The sequence below is a fragment of the Chiloscyllium plagiosum genome, unplaced genomic scaffold (genome assembly GCF_037043375.1).
Source record: "Chiloscyllium plagiosum isolate Xiang-an unplaced genomic scaffold, Cpla_swu_hap1 HiC_scaffold_21, whole genome shotgun sequence".
Classification (NCBI taxonomy): Eukaryota; Metazoa; Chordata; class Chondrichthyes; order Orectolobiformes; family Hemiscylliidae; genus Chiloscyllium; species Chiloscyllium plagiosum.
In genome coordinates this window covers 20,327,500-20,348,907 of record NW_028270159.1, presented here as the reverse complement: position 1 = coordinate 20,348,907, position 21,408 = coordinate 20,327,500, and the positions used below count along the sequence as shown (strand labels likewise).

The window sequence follows — 21,408 nt, the reverse complement described above, 5'->3', positions numbered from 1 at the left end:
CCCATGAGATATAACTTCACTGATTAGTCTATCATGTGGAACCTTGTCAAAGACAAAGTCCATGTAGCCAATGTTTACCATTATGCCCTCATTAATCTTTTTGGTTACATTCTCAAAAACTTCAATCAAATTTGTGAGACATATTTTCCCATGCACAAAGCAATGCTGACTATCCCTAGTCAGTCCTTGCCTCTTCAAATGCATGTAATTCCTATCTCTCAAGCTCCCCTCCAACATACTATACTAATATCCTGGGTGTGAAATTTGCTGGTGCTAATTGAGTGAGTTTAAACTAGCTCAGCAAGGGGATGGGAACTTGAGGTGTAATTCCAGTGAACAGGAGGATGAGAGTAGGGAGGGCATGGACAGGATTTCACGGTCACAGGAATGTGCTGGCAGACAGCAAGCTGGTTTGAAGTGTGTCTACTTCCTCACCAGAAGTATCTGAAATAAGGTAGATGAGCTTGCAGCATGGATAGGTACCTGGGACTTTGATGTTGTGGCAATTTCAAAGACGTGGATAGAGCAGGATCAGGAATGGATGTTGAAGATTCCAGGGTTTAGATCTTTCATTAAGAACAGGGAAGGTGGTAAAAGAAGGGGAGGTGTGGCCTTGTTAGTCAAGTATAGTAAAACGGTAGCTGAAAGAACTTTTGACAAGGACTCATCTACTGAGGTAGTGTGGGCTGAGGTTGGAAACAGGAGAGGAGAGGTCACACTGGGAGTTTTTTATAGGCCTACGCAGAGTTCCATGGAGGTAGAGGAAAGGATTGGCAAAATGATTCTGCATAGGAGTGAAAGGCAGGGTGGTCATTATGGGGGACTTTAACTTCCCTAACATTGACTGGAAATGCTATAACTCTATTATGTCAGATAGAGCAGTTTTTGTTCAATGTGTGCAGGAGGGTTTTCTGACACAGTATGTCGAAAGGCCGACAAGAGGGGAGTCCACACTGGATCTGGTGCTTGGTAATGAACCAGGCCAGGTGTTTGATTTAGTGGTAGGTGAGCACTTTGGAGATAGTGACCATAATTCAGTTACGTTTAGTTTAGCAATGGATAGGGATAGGTACATGCCACAGGGCAAGAGTTATCAATGGGACAAGGGCAATTATAATGCGATTAGGCAAAACTTAGGATGCATAGAATGGGGTAGCAAAATGCAGGGGATGGGGACAATCAAAATGTGGAGCAGGTTTAAGGAACAGATATTGCGTGTCCATGATAGGTATGGGAGGAAGTGATAAGTTAAGGGAATCATGGTTTACTACAGAAATTGCATCTCTTGTTAAACGGAAGAAGGAAGTTTACGGGACAATGAGACGAGATGGTTCAGATGAGGCGAAGGAGAGTTACAGATTAGCTAGGAAGGATTTAAAGAGAGAGTTAAGAAGAACAAAGAGGACATGAACAGTTTTTAGCATATAGAATAAAGGAGAACCCTAAAGCTATCTATAGGTATATGAGGAGTGAAAGGATGACTAGGGTAGGAATAGGGCTAGTCAAAGACAGAAGTAGGAAGTTGTGTGTGGACCCTGTGGAGATCGGAGAAGTGCTAAACGAATATTTCTCATCTGTTTTCACTCAGAAAAGGATAATATTGTAGAGGAGAAGAATGAGATACGAGATATTAGACTAGAAAGGATCAAGGTTAGTAAGGAAGAGGTGTTATCAATTCTAGAAAGAGTGAAAGTAGACAAGTCTCCTGGCTGTATGGGATTTATCAGAGGATTCTCTGGAAAACTAGGGAAGAGATGGCGGAGCCTTTGGTTTTGATCTTTGATCTTTGAGTCATCATTGTCCACAGGTTTAATACCAGAGAACTGGAGGATTGCAAATGTGCCCTTGTTCAAGCAGGGGAGTAGAGATGACCCAGGTAATTATAGACCAATGAGCCTTATTTCTGTTATAGGAAAAGTTTTGGGAAGGATTATAAGAGAGAGGATTTATAATCATCTTGCAAGCAACAATTTCATTTCAGAAAGTCAATATGGTTTTGTCAAAGGCGGGTCATGTCTCACAAACTCATTGAGTTTTTTGAGAAAGTGACCAAGCATGTGGTTGAGGGTAGAACAGTTGACATGGTGTACATGGACTTCAGTTTGATAAGGTTCCACATAGTAGGCTGTTGGAGAAAATGCAGAGGCATGGGATTGAGGGTGATTTAGCAGTTTGGATTAGAAACTGGCTTTCTGAATGAAGGCAGAGATTGGTGGTTGATGCAAAATATTCAGCCTGTAGCCCAGTTACTAGTGGTGTGCCATAAGGATCTGTTTTGGGACCATTGCTTTTTGTCATTTTTATAAATGACTTAGATGCAGACATAGGTGGATGGGTTAGTAAGTTTGTAGCTGACACTAAAGTTGGTGGAGTAGCGAACAGTTTGGAAGAATGTTGCAGGTTGCAGGGGGATTTGGATAAACTGCAAAATTGGGCTGAGAGGTGGCAAATGGAGTTCAATGCAGCTAAAGGTGAGGTGATTCACTTTGGGAAGAATAACAAGAAGGCAGAATACTGGGTCAATGGAAAGATTATTGGTAGTGTGGATGTGCAGAGGGATCTTGGGGTCATTGGACATAGATCCCTGAAAGTTGCCAGCCAGGTTGTTAGAGCTGTTAACAAGGCATAGGGTGTGTTAGGTTTTATTTGTAGAGGGATTGAGTTCCAGAGCCATAATGTCATTCTGCAACTATACATAACGCTAGTGCAGCCGCACTTGGAATATTGTGTTAAGTTCTGGTCACTCCATTACAGGAAGGATGTAGAAGCATTAGAAAAGGTGCAGATGAGATTTACCAGGATGATGCCTGGTCTGGAGGGAAGGTCTTATGAGGAAAGCCTGAGAGATTTGAGTCTGTTCTCATTTGATAGAAGGCATCTAAGAGGGGATTTGATAGAGACGCATAAGATGATCAGAAAACTAGATAGGATAGACAGTGAAAGTCTTTTTCCTAGGATGATGATATCAGCTTGTACAAGGGGGCATAGTTACAAATTGAGGGGTGATAGATTTAAAACAGATGTCAGAGGCAGGTTCTTTACTCCGAGAGTGGTAAGGGCGTGGAATGCCCTGCCTGCCAATGTAGTTAACTCAGCTACATTAGGCAGATTTAAACGATCCTTGGATAAGCATGATGATGGGATAGTGTAGGGGGATGAGCTTAGAGGAGTTCACAGGTCGACGCAACATCGAGGGCTGAAGGGCCAGTTCTGCAGTGTATTGTTCCATATTCACTGGTCTATTGTTCCTTGGCTTCTCCTTCCAGCCTTTCTTTTTTTAAAAAAAGGAACAACAGTGGTGTTCCACAGGGGTCAGTATTGGGGCCACTGTTATTTGTAATATACATAAATGATCTAGAAGAGTGTACTGTTGGTATGATCAGCAAGTTTGCAGATGACACAAAGATTGGTGGAGTAGCAGAAAGCATAAGGGACTGTCAGAGAATACAGGAGGATATAGGTGGACTGGAGAGTTGGGCGGAAAAGTGGCAGATGGCTTTCAATCCAGACAAATATGAGGTGATGCATTTAGACAAGTCTAATTATAGAGCGAATTATACAATGAATGGAAGAGCCTTGGGAAAAGTTGATGGACAGAGAGATCTGGGAGTGCAGGTCCATTGTACCTTGAAGGTTGCTGCACAGGTGGATAGAGTGGTCAAGAAGGCATATAGTATACTTACCTTCATTGGACGAGGTATTGAGTATAACAGCTGGCAAGTCATGTTAACATTGTACAAGACATTGGTTCAGCCGCATTTAGAATACTGTACAGTTCTGGTCGCCACGTTATCAAAAGGAAATGGACACTTTAGAGAGGGTGCAGAGAAGGTTTACGAGGATGTTGCCTGCTATGGAAGGTGCTAGCTATGAAGAGAGATTAGATTTGATTAGATTAGATTAGATTAGATTAGATTACTTACAGTGTGGAAACAGGCCCTTCGGCCCAACAAGCCCACACCGACCCGCCGAAGCGTAACCCACCCATACCCCTACATTTATCCCTTACCTAACACTACGGGCAATTTAGCACGGCCAATTCACCTGACCTGCACATCTTTTGGACTGTGGGAGGAAACCGGAGCACCCGGAGGAAACCCACGCAGACACGGGGAAAACGTGCAAACTCCACACAGTCAGTCGCCTGAGGCAGGAATTGAACCCGGGTCTCTGGCACTGTGAGGCAGCAGTGCTAACCACTGTGCCACCGTGCCGCCCACTGCCACCGTGCTTGTTTCTATCCACCCTGTCTACACCCTACATGATTTTGTAAACCTCAGTCAGGTCCCCCCTCAACCTCCTTTTTTCTAGTGAAAATAAACCTAACCTACTCAACCTCTGCCGTGCCGCCCACGGTGGCAGAGGTTGAGTAGGTTAGGTTTATTTTCACTAGAAAAAAGGAGATTGAGGGGGGACCTGACTGAGGTTTACAAAATCATGTAGGGTGTAGACAGGGTGGATAGAAACAAGCTTTTTCCCAGGGTGAAGGATTCCATAATGAAAGGTCATGCTTTCAGGGTGAGAGGTGGAAAGTTTAAGGGGGATACATGCGGCAAGTACTTCACACAGTGGTTGGTGGGCATTTGGAACGCGTTGCCAGCAGAGGTGGTAGAGGCAGGCACGGTAGATTCATTTAAGATGCGTCTGGACAGATGTATGAGTAGGTGGGGAACAGAAGGATACAAATTCTTAGGAATTGACCGACAGGTTTAGACAGTACATTTGGATCGGCTCAGGCTTGGAGGGCCGAAGGGCCTATTCTTGCGTTTTAGATTTTCTTTGTTATTAGCCACACTTCAGTCCTCTTGCACCTCACCTGTATCTGTAGGCTATACCAATATCTTTGCTGGGGGCCCTGCAATCTCTTTCCTGACTTCCCACTGGGATACACTTGATCAGGTCCTGGAGATTTATTCACTTTTATGTTTCGAAGATCTCCAGCACCTCGTGTTCTTTTTGGAGTAAACCGTGTCGCCTTCTAGTCATTAAATATCATCCCGTATGTTCCATAGAATGTTTTTCCAAAATCTATGCGACTAAACAATAACTGTTCACATCAAAAACAAATTATTGTTGCAAATAGTCTTATAAAGTAGTGCACACAGGCCTATTAATACTCTCCTCTAACTGCAAGTACATATGACTCGTGTTCAGCTCTGTGAAGGACAGTCCCTCTCAGTTTTGCGTGTAAATTGTCTATGTGAGGGATTGGGTATTTATCCAGCTGCGAGAAGCATTTTATTGTTTGATAAAAATTCCCACACAGGCAAACTCACTTGTGGGGATTCACAATCAGTACAACCTGCGCTGCCCATTCCATCAACTGGCAGGTTTGGTGATTCCTTCACTTTCCAGCCTCTAATTTTTTGTCTCTGCTTTTGCCCGTAAGGCAAATGGCACTCAGTGGGCCTTACAGATTCATGGAATTGCTTCCTTGTCAACAGGTAAGGTGGTCTTAGCTCCTTTGATATTCCCCACACTTTCCTGAAAAACATCCAGTCATTTAATTAGGACTTCACTCAAGCAGCCAATTTCTATTCGAAAAATGTTGAGCCAAGCCAGGTGAATCTTTCTCAAGCAATTTCACTCTATTAAGTTTGGGCCAGAGCCTTTTAATATAATCACAGTGGTGACTGAACCTGCTGCTTCTCATAAGACACCGGAACTGAAGTTGTATCCTTAGTCTGTAAAGGTTCCTCAGTATAGTTTCTCAGCCTAGCTAAGGTCTTGCGCAAACCTAAGAGTTGGAATCCAAAGTGAATTTTGTTGAAGACTGGTTCTGCGATCACTGAAACGGCCACACTAGTATTGACCTCCATTAGAATCAAGTGACCATTTAACCAAATGTTTATTTTGATTAATTCTGATTTGGATGTTGCTGAGCAATTTAACTGTTCAAAACTTGATTGGGTGCACACTGTCCTGCATATGGCCTACTCAGTTTAGGTCTCATGGGACTCTTTTGCTGCCTCAAAATCTGCATACTGGCAACAACTACTGGCCTGAATCATGAAGAAAATTTTAACCATTTGGCCTGGGCTTGGCTTTGTTTTGGGGTTTTTCTGTGGGCTGACCTGGATTTCCTCTGTTCAGGATATGTCCTGAGTGAGGCTATGCAATTATCTCCGCTCAAGTGGTTTTCTCCACGCTCAGTCGGACTGGTGAGGGTGTCCATTCCCTGCAACTCATATGCTCCCCTTGCCACATTTTCCAATAATAAAGCCTGTTGTATTGTCTGTTTGAAGTCTAGTTGGGCTTCAGCTAATAGGTGCTTTTGCATGGTTACATCATTAATTCCATTCTTGTTGCCAATGAAATAACTCCACTGATATCCTGTCACCAAGTCTCTCTTTCTTTACACGTGGAGAGTCCTTGACAGTCTTCCAGCTCTGAGTGAATGGAATGTATGACACCCCTATTATTATGTGAGGCAGGAATCCCTGATTGAGGTTATTAATCTAGTCCATTCAGGAAACTCATTTTTTATGAGGTGTACCTAGCTGACCTTGTTACAATCACTACAGTAACAAAGAAACAACTTAAATGGCAATACCTTGTAAAGTTTATTTATTACTTTCAAAATTTAATTATGTCACATGTCTTATGGTTCACTACTATATTATCTTTGAGGTGGTGGAGAGAAGGTGTCTGTGAACCAAGCTTAGAGTATTAAGTGAGGGAGGTAAAGGGTGGTCAGGCCCCAGAGGAATGAAAGGTGGCCAGGTACAGAGCTGGGGTGGTTTGGTCTTGACTGGGCAAAGGCCTCAATTGGGTGGTAGGGTGGCAGTTCCATAGTGGGTCAAAGTGGTCGGCCCGTGAGATGAAGGGGTCCAGAGTAGAGAAAAGTGGGGTTTGAGTCCAGAGTAGGTGAAGGGGAATCTGACCTGGAGCAGTGAATGAGTGTCTGGTCTTGCAGGTGTCAGGTCAAGGTCTGAGGAGGTTATAAGGACTTCGATGTTGTGGCTATTACGGAGACATGGGTAGAACAGGGACAGGATTGGCTGTTGCAAGTTCCAGGGTTTAAATGTTTTAGTAGGGTCAGAGGTGGGGGCAAAAGAGGGGGAGGTGTGGCATTGCTTGTCAAAGATAGTATTACAGCTGTGGAAAGGACGATGGATGAAGACTCGCCATCAGAGGTAGTTTGGGCTGAGGTTAGGAATAGGAAAGGTGAGGTCACCCTGTTAGGAGTTTTTTACAGGCCCCCTAATAGTCCTAGAAACGTAGAAGAAAGGATTGCGAGGATGATTCAAGAGAAGAGTGAAAGTAATAGGGTGGTTGTTATGGAGGACTTTAACTTTCCTGATATTGATTGGGAAAGCTATAGCTCAAGTTCGTTAGATGGGTCAGTGTTTGTCCAATGTGTGCAGGAGGGTTTCCTGACACAATATGTAGATAGGCCAACAAGAGGTGAGGCCATACTGGATTTGGTTCTGGGTAACGAACCAGGCCAGGTGTTAGAATTAGAGGTAGGTGAGCACTTTGGGGACAGTGACCACAATTCGGTGACTTTTACTCTCATGATGGAGAGGGATAAGAGTGCACTACAGGGCAAGAGTTATAGCTGGGGGCAGGGAAATTATGATGCGGTGAGGCATGACTTAGGATGTGTGGCCTGGAAAAGTAAGCTTCAAGGCAAGGGTGTAATTGATATGTGGAGCTTGTTCAAGGAGCAACTATTGAGTGTCCTTGATAAGTATGTACCCGTCAGGCAGGGAGGAAAGGGTCGTGTGAGGGAGCCGTGGTTTAATAAGGAATTGGAATCCCTTGTTAAATGGAAGAGGGCGGCCTATGTAAAGATGAGGCGTGAAGGTTCAATTGGGGCGATTGAGAGTTATAAGGTAGCCAGGAAGGACCTGAAGAGAGAGCTAAGAGCAGCAAGGAGGGGACATGAAAGGTCCTTAGTTGGTAGGATTAGGGAAAACCCTAAGGCTTTCTATAGGTATGTCAGGAATAAAAGAATGACTAGGGTAGGAATAGGTCCAGTCAAGGATAGTAGTGGGAAGTTGCGTGTGAAGGCTGAAGAGATTGGGGAGACACTGAATGAATACTTTTCGTCAGTATTCACTCAGGAACAGGACATTGTTGTCGATGTGAGTACCGAGTCACAATTAAGTAGAATGGATGGCTTTGAGGTATGTAGAGAAGAGGTGTTGGAAATCCTGGAAAGGGTGAAAATAGATAAGTCCCCTGGGCCTGATGGCATTTATCCTAGGATTCTCTGGGAAGCAAGGGAGGAGATTGCAGAGCCATTGGCCTTGATTTTTATGTCCTCGTTGTCTACAGGAGTAGTGCAAGAAGATTGGAGGCTAGCAAATGTGGTTCCCTTGTTTAAGAAGGGGAGTAGGGATAACCCGAGTAACTATAGGCCGGTGAGTCTCACTTCTGTTGTGCGTAAAATCTTAGAGAGAATTGTAAGGGATAGGATTTATGAACATCTGAATAGGAATAATGTGATCAAGGATAGTCAGCATGGTTTTGTGAAGGGCAGGTCGTGCCTCACAAACCTTATTGAATTCTTTGAGAAGGTGACTAAGGAGGTGGACGAGGGGAAAGCAGTAGATGTGGTGTATATGGATTTTAGTAAGGCGTTTGATAAGGTTCCCCATGGTAGACTACTGCAAAAAATACAGAGGTATGGCATTGAGGGTGAGTTGGAGGTTTGGATTAGGAGTTGGCTGGCTGGAAGAAGACAGAGGGTAGTAGTTGATGGCAAAGCTTCATCTTGGAGTGCTGTCACTAGCGGTGTTCCGCAAGGATCTGTTTTGGGACCATTGCTGTTTGTCATTTTTATAAATGACCTGGAAGAGGGGTTAGAAGGTTGGGTGAGCAAGTTTGCGGATGATACGAAAGTCGGAGGAGTGGTAGACAGTGAGGAAGGATGTGGCAGGTTACAGCGGGATATTGATAAGCTGCAGAACTGGGCAGAAAGGTGGCAAATGGAGTTCAATGTAGCTAAGTGTGAGGTGATTCATTTTGGTAAGAGTAATAAAAAGATGGGGTACTGGGCTAACGGTCGGATACTTGGTAGTGTGGATGAGCAGAAAGATCTTGGTGTCCATGTACACAAATCTTTGAAAGTTGCCACCCAGGTAAATAGTGCGGTGAAGAAGGCATATGGCGTACTGGCTTTTATTGGTAGAGGAATTGAGTTCCGGAGTACTGAGGTAATGTTGCAGTTGTATAAGACTCTGGTGCGGCCGCATCTGGAGTATTGTGTGCAGTTTTGGTCGCCATACTATAGGAAGGATGTGGAGGCACTGGAACGGGTGCAGAGGAGGTTTACCAGGATGTTGCCTGGTATGGTAGGAAAATCGTATGAGGAAAGGCTGAGGCACTTGGGGCTGTTTTCATTGGAGAAAAGAAGGTTTAGGGGTGACTTGATAGAGGTTTACAAGATGATTAGGGGTTTAGATAGGGTCGACAGTGAGAATCTTTTTCCACGTATGGAGTCAGCTATTACAAGGGGGCATAGCTTTAAATTAAGGGGGGGTAGGTATAGGACAGATGTTAGGGGTAGATTCTTTACTCAGCGAGTCGTGAGTTCATGGAATGCCCTGCCAGTAGCAGTGATGGACTCTCCTTCATTATGGGCATTTAAACGTGCATTGGATAGGCATATGGAGGATAGTGGGCTAGTGTAGGTTAGGTGGGCTTGGATCGGCGCAACATCGAGGGCCAAAGGGCCTGTACTGCGCTGTATTCTTCTATGTTCTATGTTCTAAGTGATCTGTGGAATGTGGCATTTGTTGGAGAGTCTGAAATAAATGTGGTCTGTTTTCTGTATGTATGTGCAAAATATTCTAACTTTTCCTGTGTCGCTGTTTTACTTAATTTCAACAGCACCCTCTGAATTTTCCAATTTAAATGGAGACCTTTAGAAAGTTCCAGGCATAGAGGAATTGCCTCGTGAAATCTTAAATCTTCTGAGCAATAACTTTGCAGTCTGCTATGATGGGGGTTTCTATAGGATTTATGTGCAACAGGAGTCATACAATAGAATCATAGAATCACTACAGTGCAGAAAGTGACCATTTATCCATTGAGTTTGCACTCACCCTCCAAAGAGCACGCACATGCAGCCTCTTGCCTTATCCCTGTAACTTAGCATTTTACCATGGTCAATTCGCCTAGCCTGCACATCCCTAGTCACTAAGGACAATTTAACATGGTCAATCCATATCTTTGAGCAATCTGAGAAAACCAGCACCCAACAGAAACCCACGCAGACAGTGGGAGAATGTGCAAACTCCATGCACAGTCACCCAATGCTGGAATCAAACTCCTACATGTGCCAGAATAACAACTATCTGACAATCAGAAAATCCAAACCCATGAATTAAGCAAAATTCTAATGAGCTGGATCTTCCTGCACACCTGCATATAACACAAAATTCTTGATTCTAAACAGGGCATGGGAGCTGCAATAGTAATGTCCTAAGCATGCAGACACAGAATACATTTGCAAGAGGAAGAAGTGTACATCTTAAATTTCCTTGTTTGGACTTCTGCTCCAAGTATATCAGTTTTATTCAGTTAATCCATGTTGTTATGGACCAGACCAGACCCCTCAAAATGTTTTAAGAAGGTAGCCCAGACCCTAATGTTTTGTTTTATTCAGATATAAAGTGATATTCCAGGAGTGATGCAGCTGGTCAAACAACTCGGGTTTAAACAAAACAGAATTTATTTAGACATTACAAATGAAACATTAACAATTTAAAAAAAAGAATTTAGAATAACTTATTTGATAACCCAACACAATATCATGACTTAACAGCCGTTCTAATCCCTGCAACATTCCCATAAGCACACCGTTGGCAAAAGGTTAATTCAAACACCGAGTCTTACAGGCAGGACATTTTTCAGAGAGAAAGTTCAGGCAAGACCTCTGTTGAAGCATGAATCCCTTTCTCACTGTAGCTGCTACTCTTGGTTTCCAGTAGTTTTCTGACTTACTGCTTAAAATAAAACTAAATCATACTCTGGACAAAATTAACCTGAACCTAGAGAACTGGCCACTCCCCTGCTATTGTTATAAAGTATATAGCTGTAGACATATTGCCATCTCTGCCTTTATGACCCCTCTTGAAGAAAACCAAGGACAACTTTGTTGAAGGGGCAGTATCATCACAATTTGTTTTTTGTTATAAGATCATAAGACGTAGAGACTAAAGTAGTCCGTTCAGCCTTCGTGTCTGTTCCTCAATTTATTGAGATCATGGCTGATCTGATTCTCATGAACCCACTTTCCTACCTCTTCCATATAAATCTTGATTCTCTTGCTGATTAAATATCTGTCAATCTAGCCTTGAATATGCTTAATGACCCAGTCTCTACAGTCCATTCTGAGGAAGTGTCACTTGACCCAAAACATTAACTCTGATTTCTTTCTACAGATGCTACCACACCTGAGCTTTTCCAGCAATTTCTGTTTTTGTTTCTGATTTACAGCAGCAGTTTTTTTTTCAGTTTAGACTTTACAGCCTTCTGCTGTAACAAATTCTACACATCCACAGCCTCAAAAGAAATTCCACCTAACTGATTGACCCTTTACTCTGGTCCTAGATTCCCCCACAAGATGAAGCAACCTCTCTGCATGTACCCTGTCAAGTCCCCAAAGAATCCTTATATATTGTGTGATTGAAGTCTGAAATGGAACATTATAATGCTTCACAGCAGTATACAGTATTATCTCTAGTGGGGTCAGGGTTTGAATTTTCTGTTGTTTAATTGAAATATCAGCTCTCCCAGTATAAGTACTGCTGGAGAGAACTTATTTCTGATTTGGCCTTGCATTTTATGTTTACTGTGTCCAGTAATTTGCTGATCTTTGGTGTTGAAAGCTGCTCCAATCTACACTAATCTTAACTCAATTTCTAAAGTTAACATTCCTATCTGATGCAAGTTTACTTTCAAGTGATACTTACAATGACAATGTGCTAATAACTGTTCCATCAGTATCCTCTACTGTGGTATGTTGGAAAAATTGTCACAATTGTACTGAGTTTTACCAGGAAACTGCATTGAGTTAGCTAGCCCAATCAATTGGACATTTGGTTTGTGATGCAGAGTGAAGCAACAGTTTGGGTTCAATTCTGGCTGAGGTCACTGTGAAGGTCCCCCTTTTCCACCTTGCCCCTCGCCTGGGACGTCAAGACCCTCAGGTTAAATTTGTTGCCAGTTGTATCTTCCTGTCTAATAAGAGCAGATAATGGTATCTTAAGGAGCATGTGAGGTGAGGACCTATGTTGGTCAGTCAGCATCACAGAAAGGAGTGGGCAAGGTGAGAACCACTGCGGAGAAGCAGACAGACTGGTGATGGACCCGAATAGGACTCTGAATACAAACAAGAATAAGATCTCTCTAATCAAGACCAAAGTAGAAGTAATATGTCCATATTCTATTTAGTTGAATTATATCTGGGAAGCTTAGGCACATCTTGCACTATGCAAATCCTAGATGCTTTCGGCAGTCTGGACAATCATGTGTACAAGAGATGCCTTTGGTTGGAGCAACTCGATTTCCTCAATTTGGAGTCTGAATGGCAGCTGGAGGCATTATGAGGCTGAGAGGTTCATGGTTTCAGGACATGATCATCCTGCATATTAAAGAAATGCAATCAGAAAGAATGGTGACAGCCAAACAGAAAAAGGGAACAGGCAGGCCGTGAAGAAATACTCAAGTCTGCATATCTCTCTTGCAAATTGTTTTTGGCCTTAAACAATGGGATTGATCATTCCTCTGTGAAGGCCAACCGGATCATAGACCATGGCACAATACAGTTTGCTAGTGGGGAGAAATGTGTGGCAGGTCAATAGTGGTGTAGGATTTGTTAGTTAAGAGAGTAGGCAGATACTTTTACGGCCATTGACATGCTTCCAAAATAGTATGTTGTTTCCATGAATCGCAGTCAATGGCTGAAGGGGGAGAGTGAACAGACAGGAGTGGTCCATGTTGGGACTGATGATATAGGAGGAAAGAAAAATAGAGGTCCTGAAAACAGATTTAAGGGAGGAAATTGAAAAGCAAAACTTCAAACATAATAATCTCTGGATTACTCCCAGTGCCATACGGTAGTGAGTGTAAGAAAAGAAGAATAGAGCAGATGAATGTGTGACTGGAGAAGTATTGCAGGACGGTAGTTTCAGATTCCTTTGGGATTGGGACCATTTCTGTTGGGGCTGGTGTAAACTAGGTTGGTAGAGGGATGGGATCCTTGCAAATTGCTCAAAAGTGAGGACAGCTGAGGTGGAATTAGAAGTTAAAACATGAGTAAGTGAGTCTGGAAGGCAGTGGAAATATAGGCTAGACATGAGATACATTCCATTTAGCCTTGTAAAAGTATTTTAATTCAAGAAACCGGAGGAATAAAGTAGAGGAGCAGAAGGTAGAGATAGGCATGTGTGCTTAGGACATCGTAGCTATGATTGAGAGTTGGCTAAAAGATAGTCAGGATTGTCAGCTCAATATTCCTGGTTTTAGGATATTCAGATGATATCGAGACAGGGATAGAAGAGGGGGAGGTTGCAATGTTGATCAATGAATCATTTATTCAGTGAAGAAGGAGATTCTTGGAAGGCTCATCAAAATGAGGCCATATACTTAAAAGCAAAAAAACCACAAAAGGGACAAACACGTTCCTGAGTTGTTTATGCTCGGCTCCCTGTTTGGGAGCACAATAGTACATGGGATCCGCGGCAAAGGGGTAAGTTGGATCCAAAATTGGCTGAGAAGAGGGAAGCAGAAGGTGATGATTGAGAGAAGTTTCTAAGACTAGAAGTCTGTTTCTACTTGGCTTTCACAGGGCTCAGTGCCGAGGCTATTGTTGTTTGTGGTGTGTATTATGATTTGAAAATAAATGTAGAAAGTACGAATAAGAAGTGTGCATAGACATGAAAGTTGTTCGGAGGACAAACTGTAGAAGGATATAAAGGACTGCTTGGGTGGGCAGAACTTTGGTAAATAGAATTCAATCTGGAAAACTGAAAGGTAATGTGCTAGTGGAGAGCTAGCAAGGCAAAGGATTACACTATCAATGGTAGGATCCTGGACAGTGCTAAAGAAGGTGATTAAGAAAGTATTAGAATTAGGTTTATTGTCATGTGTAGTCAAGTTACAAAAGATCAGGAGTAGTGAAAGGTGTACAATGTTGCCAATACCTGGCACCATCTTAGATACAAAAGGAAGAGAAAATAAAGAAGAAAGGTTATGCTACGTTGCAAATACACATAGATGAAATTAGGAAAATAAGAAATAAAGTAAAATGATAGACAAATACAATCTTTTTACAAGAGCTTCCACGTGGGCTGACCTTCACTCTGGTCTGCTGGCAGTCACCCGCTCAGAGCAGTTGGCCACCACTATTCCAGTCCACTGGCCATCATATCCTCCACACTCCATTCCTGGCTGCTGGCAGAAGAGGAAAAAGACAAATGGAAAAGAAAATGAGAGAGAAAGAAAGGATGAAAAGAAATGAATGGACAGAGCGCAAGAACTCTGGATGAAGCATCCTTCTCTGCCACAATCCTAGATACTTGCCTTTATTAGTCAAGGCATAGAATACAAAGGCAAGGTGATTATGCTGACATTGTATAAAATGCTAGTTAGGACACAATTGGAGTACTGCATGCAGTTCAGGTCACTACATTATAGGAATGACAAGATGCACTGAAGAGCGACCAGCAGAGATTTACCTTTACCAGAATGATGCCTGGGCTGGAAGGTCTGAGCTGAGGAAAGATTGTATTGTTTAGGGTTGTTTTCCTTGAAATAGTGAAGATTAAAAGTGAATACGATTAAAAGTGAATACGAAAATAGAGTCATAGAGATGTACAGCATGGAAGCAGACCCTTCAATACAACCTGTCCATGCCGACCAGATATTTCAACCCAACCTAGTCCCACCTGCCAGCACCCGGCCCATATCCTTCCAAACCCTTCCCATTCATATACCCATCCAAATGCCTCTTAAATGTTGCAATTGTACCAGCCTCCACCACATCCTGTGGCAGCTCATACCATACACATACCACCCTCTGCATGAAAAGTTGCCCCTTAGGTCTCTTTTATATCTTTCCCCTCTCACCCTAAACCTATGCCTTCTAGTTCTGGACTCCCTGACCCCAGGGAAAAGACTTTGCCTATTTATCCTATCCATGCCCCTCATAATTTTGTAAACCTCTATAAGGTCACCCCTCAGCCTCCGACACTCCAGGGAAAACAGCCCCAGCCTGTTCAGCCTCTCCCTGTAGCTCAAATCTTCCAACCCTGGCAACATCTTTGTAAATCTTTTCTGAACCCTTTCAAGTTTCACAACATTTTTCCAAATAGGAAGGAGACCAGAATTGCACACAATATTCCAACAGTGGCCTAACCAATGTCCTCTACAGCCGCAATATGACCTCCCAACTCCTGTATTCAATACTCTGACCAATAAAGGAAAGCGTACTAAACACCTTCTTCATTATCCTATCTATCTGCGACTCCACTTTCAAAGAGCTATGACCCTGCACTCCAAGGTCTCTATGTTTAGCAACACTCCCTAGGACCTTACCATTAAGTGTATAGGTCCTGCTAAGATTTGCTTTCTCAAAATGCAGCACCTCGCATTTATCTGAATTAAACTCCATCTGCCACTTCTCAGCCCATGGCCCATCTGGTCCAGATCCTGTTGTAATCTGAGGTAACCCTCTTTGCTGTCCACTACACCTCCAATTTTGGTGTCATCTGCAAACTTACTAATTGTACCTCTTATGCTCACATCCAAATCATTTGTCTAAATGACAAAAAGTAGAGGACCCAGCACCGATCCTTGTGGCACTCCACTGGTCACAGGCCTCCAGTCTGAAAAACAACCCTCCACCACCACCTTTTGTCTTCTACCTTTGAGCCAGTTCTGTATCCAAATGGCTAGTTCTCCCTGTATTCCATGAGATCTAACCTTGCTCATCAGTCTTCCATGGAGGAATATCTTACTGAAGTCCATGTAAATCACATCTACTGCTCTGCCCTCATCAATCCTCTTTGTTACTTCTTCAAAAAACTCAATCAAGTTTGTGAGACATGATTTCCCACGCACAAAGCCACGTTGACTATCCCTAATCAGTCCTTGCCTTTCCAAATACATGTACATCCTGTCCCTCAGGATTCCCTCCAACAACTTGCCCACCACTGAGGTCAGGCTCACTGGTCTATAGTTCCCTGGCTTGTCTTTACCGCCCTTCTTAAACAGTGGCACCACGTTAGCCAACCTCCAGTCTTCCGGCACCTTACCTGTGACTATCGATGATACAAATATCTCCGCAAGAGGCCCAGCAATCAGTTCTCTGGCTTCCCACAGAGTTCTTGGGTACACCTGATCAGGTCCTGGGATTTATCCACCTTTAACCATTTCAAGACATCCAGCACTTCCTCCTCTGTAATCTGGACATTTTGCAAGATGTCACCATCTATTTCCCTACAGTCTATATCTTCCATATCCTTTTCCACAGTAAATACTGATGCAAAATATTCATTTAGTATCTCTCCCACTTTTTGTGGCTCCACACAAAGGCCACCTTGCTGATCTTTGAGGGGCCCTATTCTCTCCCTAGTTACCCTTCTGTCCTTAATATATTTGTAAAAACCCTTTGGATTCTCCTTAATTCTATTTGCCAAAGCTATCTCATGTCCCCTTTTTGCCCTCCTGATTTCCCTCTTAAGTATACTCCTACTTCCTTTATACTCTTCTGAGGATTCACTCGATCTATTCCGTCCATACCTGACATATGCTTCCTTCTTTTTCTTAACCAAACCATCAATTTCTTTCATCATCCAGCATTCCCTATACCTACCAGCCTTCCCTTTCACCGACAGGAATATACTTTCTCTGGATTCTTGTTATCTCATTTCTGAAGGCTTCCCATTTTCCAGCCGTCCCTTTACCTGCAAACATCTGCCTCTAATCAGCTTTTGAAAGTTCTTGCCTAATACTGTCAAAATTGGCCTTTCTCCAATTTACAACTTCAACTTTTAGATCTGGTCTATCCTTTTCCATCACTATTTTAAAATGAATAGAATTATGTTCACTGGCCCCAAAGTGCTCCCCCACTGACACCTTAGTCACCTGCCCTGCCTTATTTTCCAAGAGTAGGTCAAGTTTTGCACCTTCTCGAGTAGGTACATCCACATACTGAATCAGAAAATTGTCTAGTACGCTCTTAAGAAATTCCTCTTCATCTAAATCTTTAACTCTATGGCAGTCCCAGTCGATGTTTGGAAAGTTAAAATCCCCTACCATAACTACCCTATTATTCTTACAGATAGCTGACATCTCCTTACAAGTTAGTTTCTCAATATCCCTCTGACTCTTTGGGGGTCTATAATACAATCCCAATAAGGTGATCATCCCTTTCTTATTTCTCAGTTCCAGCCAAGTAACCTCCCTGGATGTATTTCCGGGAATATCCTCCCTCAGCACAGCTGCAATGCTATCCCTTATCAAAAATGCCATTCCCCCTCCTCTCTTCCCTCCCTTTCTATCCTTCCTGTAGCATTTGTATCCTGGAACATTAAGTTGCTAGTCCTGCCCATCCCTGAGCCATGTTTCTGTAATTGCTATGATATCCCAGTCCCATGTTCCTAACCATGCCCTGAGCTCATCTGCCTTCCCTATTAGGCCCCTTGCATTGAACTAAATGCAGTTTAATTTATTAGTCCTACCTTGTCCCTGCCTGCTTTTTTTCCATTAGTAGAGGCGTCATTAATCAAGGGGTATAGATTTAAGGTCAAAGGTTAGTGTTAGGCTATTTTGTGGTTGTCACTTAGTATCCTCTTAAATTTTAGTTTACTATCTTTATGCACAGCATTTTGAAACTTGACATTGATTCCCTTTTATCATGTGGCTTGCCAGTTTCTCATTTTATTTCACCTCACTTTGTTAAATTTTTCTAAAATTTGCCCTACTCTAATCTGATTTTATTTTTATGCTTTTTTTCCCTCCTCTTTCTAATGGAACTTTAAACCTAATCATATTACAACCTCTAGTCTCCTGCATTTAATTATAAATGGAAAGTGAAGATAATGGCTAAAATGAAATATTAAAATTTTATGGTCTCTAATGAATTGTACTATTATTTACACAGATTTTAGGATTTGATATACTTCTGATGAAAAACATGAAGCCTGTTTTATTGGAGGTGAATGCCAATCCCAGCATGAGAATAGAACATGAACAGGAGGTAAGAGGCCTGGAGCCATTGGCGCATTAAAATGTTTGCCTTAACACATTGAAGAAAAACATTGGCATAGCTGACTAAGATACTATTCAAATTGATATATTTCAACTCTTAAAACAAGAGTTCAAATCAGTCATAGAAAAAGTGAAGATGTAATTTGGTTAAGGTGACAGATACATTGGGTTGGCTATCATCTTCAATGTCACATGTTTTCTCAAAATTAACTAATTTTGGTGCTATTAGTTGAGAGAGCAAATGCTAATATGAGAAGAGCAGAGAAAGTTTTAATTTAGTGAATTTAGACTTCCTTTCACATGTTTCTATTATGTATCTCAACCATATTTTGTGACACCAATATCGCATGTTCTTTAACCCTGTCTGTGAAATTTCAATTTATTTTGTGAACCACTTTTATCATTGTAACCAAACAATGTTATACTTTGAAAATAGTTGTTCAATTTGTAAGTCCAGACATACAGTGAAGATAACATTCTTTTTGTCTGAATCCATGCTTTTTTTGCAACAAGATAGCAATTGTAATACACCTACCATATTCATCAGGCTATTTTTCCCAAGAATATAGGCACTTTCTGAAATAACTGGCTACAGATTTTACGGAACTTCTTTGCATTTGTGTTTTTATGAAGTTGACTTCAAATTAATAGAGAAGAATATAGTACTATACATTGGAAGGAAATAGGCAAAGCATTGAAGTAATAAAATAGGAAATGAAAGGGGACCTAGGAGTATTGGTACACTTGATATACAACATAAAAAGTTATTGGAAAGCATTCAGTTGAGAATGTCTGACTGCAGTATCAAAATGGTGTAATGAAAGTTGCGACCAAATTGTACACTGCTCTGATCAGATTATATCGCCGCTATTGTGTCCAGGTTTGGTCACCATGATATGAGAGGAATTCTGAAGCATTAAAGGCAGTGCGAACGTAAACTACAAAATCTGATCACCAGTGTTCAATGTTTAAGATACAAGAAAAGAATTGGAGACAATTGTAATTTTCAGCCAAGAAATAAGACATAGTGGGTAACCTTCATAGAGGTGCATACAAAAGTAAATTTCAAAACTATTTAAAATTAACTCAGACCAAAGGTGAAATTAGTGAAAGGAAAATTTCAGTGATCTCAGGAAATCCTTCTTGGCACAAGAAATGGTCAATATTTGAAATGGATTGAATTTCAGATTGAATAAAGAAGGAAAAACATATCAAAAAAATTAATTTAAATAATCAGATGTTGTAGTGTAAGGACTTAAGGGTATTTCTGTGTGGATGCACTAGATTGGACTGATTTACCCTTTCTCAGTCATAACATCTTACTTCGCAAGATATTTATTACTTGGGAAACTTCTACATGTCACTTCAAGTTATAAAACCGTCTGCTGGTACAGCGGAACACAACAAAAGTTTTACAAAGTAAAAATTATGAAATATTGCCATAAATTCCACTCCTAATGTAAAGTATTCCAGTAGACTTGCTAGGCTAATTTGAAAAAGAATCAAACGTAAGATGGTTGCCTTAATTCATGCAGGGTTTGAAAATGTCAGTGAATAGCACTGATCCCTGTACCCCCAGAAAATTCTGCACTCAAATCCTATTCTGGACTTCAGCATGCAAATCAAGCTACTATTCCAGGGCTGTACTGAAAGAGTTCTGCATTGTTGAAAGTGTCATCTTGTGGATGTGATATTAAACGAAGACTCTGTTTGGTCTTTCAGAAAGAGTAAAAGATCCCACTCCAGGATTTTGAAGTAAATAAGGCTGCTATCCCAGTACTGTGGCCATTATTTATATCTTGTACCGACAACACAAAAATATATTGTCTAATGTTTTTATCATATTCTTGGCTGTGTATAAAATGGTTGCTAAATTGCTACATCACAGCAGAAGCTGCACCACAAAAGTACTTTATTGGCTGCAGAGTATCCTCAGTCATCCAATAGTCATGTAATCTACTATATAAATGCAATTTATTTGAGTGGAGTAGGCTTATTCCCATTTATCAAAGAAATCTGAATTGTTCAAAGAAGCTTATGCTCCTGAATGATATGTACCTGTGTATATCATGTTACAACAGCAAATAAATTGAATGTGACTGAGGATTAGAATGTTTGCTGTAATATGATTATTATGTTTTTGTACAGAGATTTTATGTAGAATTTGACCCAAATAGTAATTGAAAATGCTATAATTTTAGTTTCTAAAATTTTCTAAAGCAACGATTGTGCTCTAGGTGTTGTTTAGTGACATTAAGAATCGCACAGTACTTATTACTTAAGTATTTTTAAGGGAAGTTTTTTTTTCTTTTTTGGATACTTCATCATTTAATATTCGTGATCACCACGCAATATATGCCTTTTCCAGATTGGAAGCCGAGTATGTTACCTGCTACAAAAAAACTTTTGCCTTACTGAAATCAGTGGGTTACCCAAAAATGATGTATACCTTTGTGATAAGTCCTACTCTTTCAACAGCAGTGTGGAGTGTGTTGTTAGCATGGACCCACATCACATTGTACTATGGCACAGTATATTGTGCTCAAACAGGATGCAATGTAATTGGTAGTAGATCATAATTATTGTGTATATTCATACAGTATACATTCAAAAATGTTAAATTATTGGAATACAGCAATATACAAAATCAAAATACTACTGAAGCTGGAAATCTGAAATATTTTGAGTGGTCATTGACCTGAAACATTAACACCCTTTCACCTTACAGATGCTGCTTGACCTGCTGAATATTTCCAATATTTTTTGTTTGTGCTTTTAATGTACAGAACAGGTTGCATTTCAGAAATGTTACAATTTAACAATCATAATGGTTTCTCACAATATTAACAAATCTAGGTGTTCTGTAAAGGTTATGTACTTTTGAACAATCCCTTTGGCAGGTATTAGATTCATTATGTCAGCACAAGAAGCTGAACAAAGCTCACATGTCATCAAAAGTAACAGTCTACTCTCATTACCTGTTGCTTTAACATATGCAAAAATGAATATTGGTGTGAAATCAATTTACAAGTTCTCATGTTGTATGCTGATTCTAGTGTTCCTCTTCAGACTAACAAATTGCTATTTATTTAGCTTGGCTGTTAGATTTTTGATCTATACTGTGAAATGTGAAAATTAATACGGTGACAATTTTTTTCATTGACAGTAGCACATGTAGAA

At 41.3% G+C, this 21,408-nt stretch overlaps 1 protein-coding gene across 4 annotated transcripts in view; it reads left to right on the top strand.

Annotated features, from left to right (window-relative positions):
* Positions 1–21,408, top strand: part of ttll11 (tubulin tyrosine ligase-like family, member 11) — a 220,687-nt gene that overhangs the window by 91,591 nt on the left and 107,688 nt on the right. For all 4 annotated transcript variants that reach the window (XM_043720260.2, XM_043720262.2, XM_043720259.2 and 1 more), the window contains exon 5: positions 18,122–18,217. In XM_043720260.2, coding sequence (XP_043576195.1) covers positions 18,122–18,217 — 96 coding nt within the window. The remainder of the gene's footprint in view (positions 1–18,121; positions 18,218–21,408) is intronic.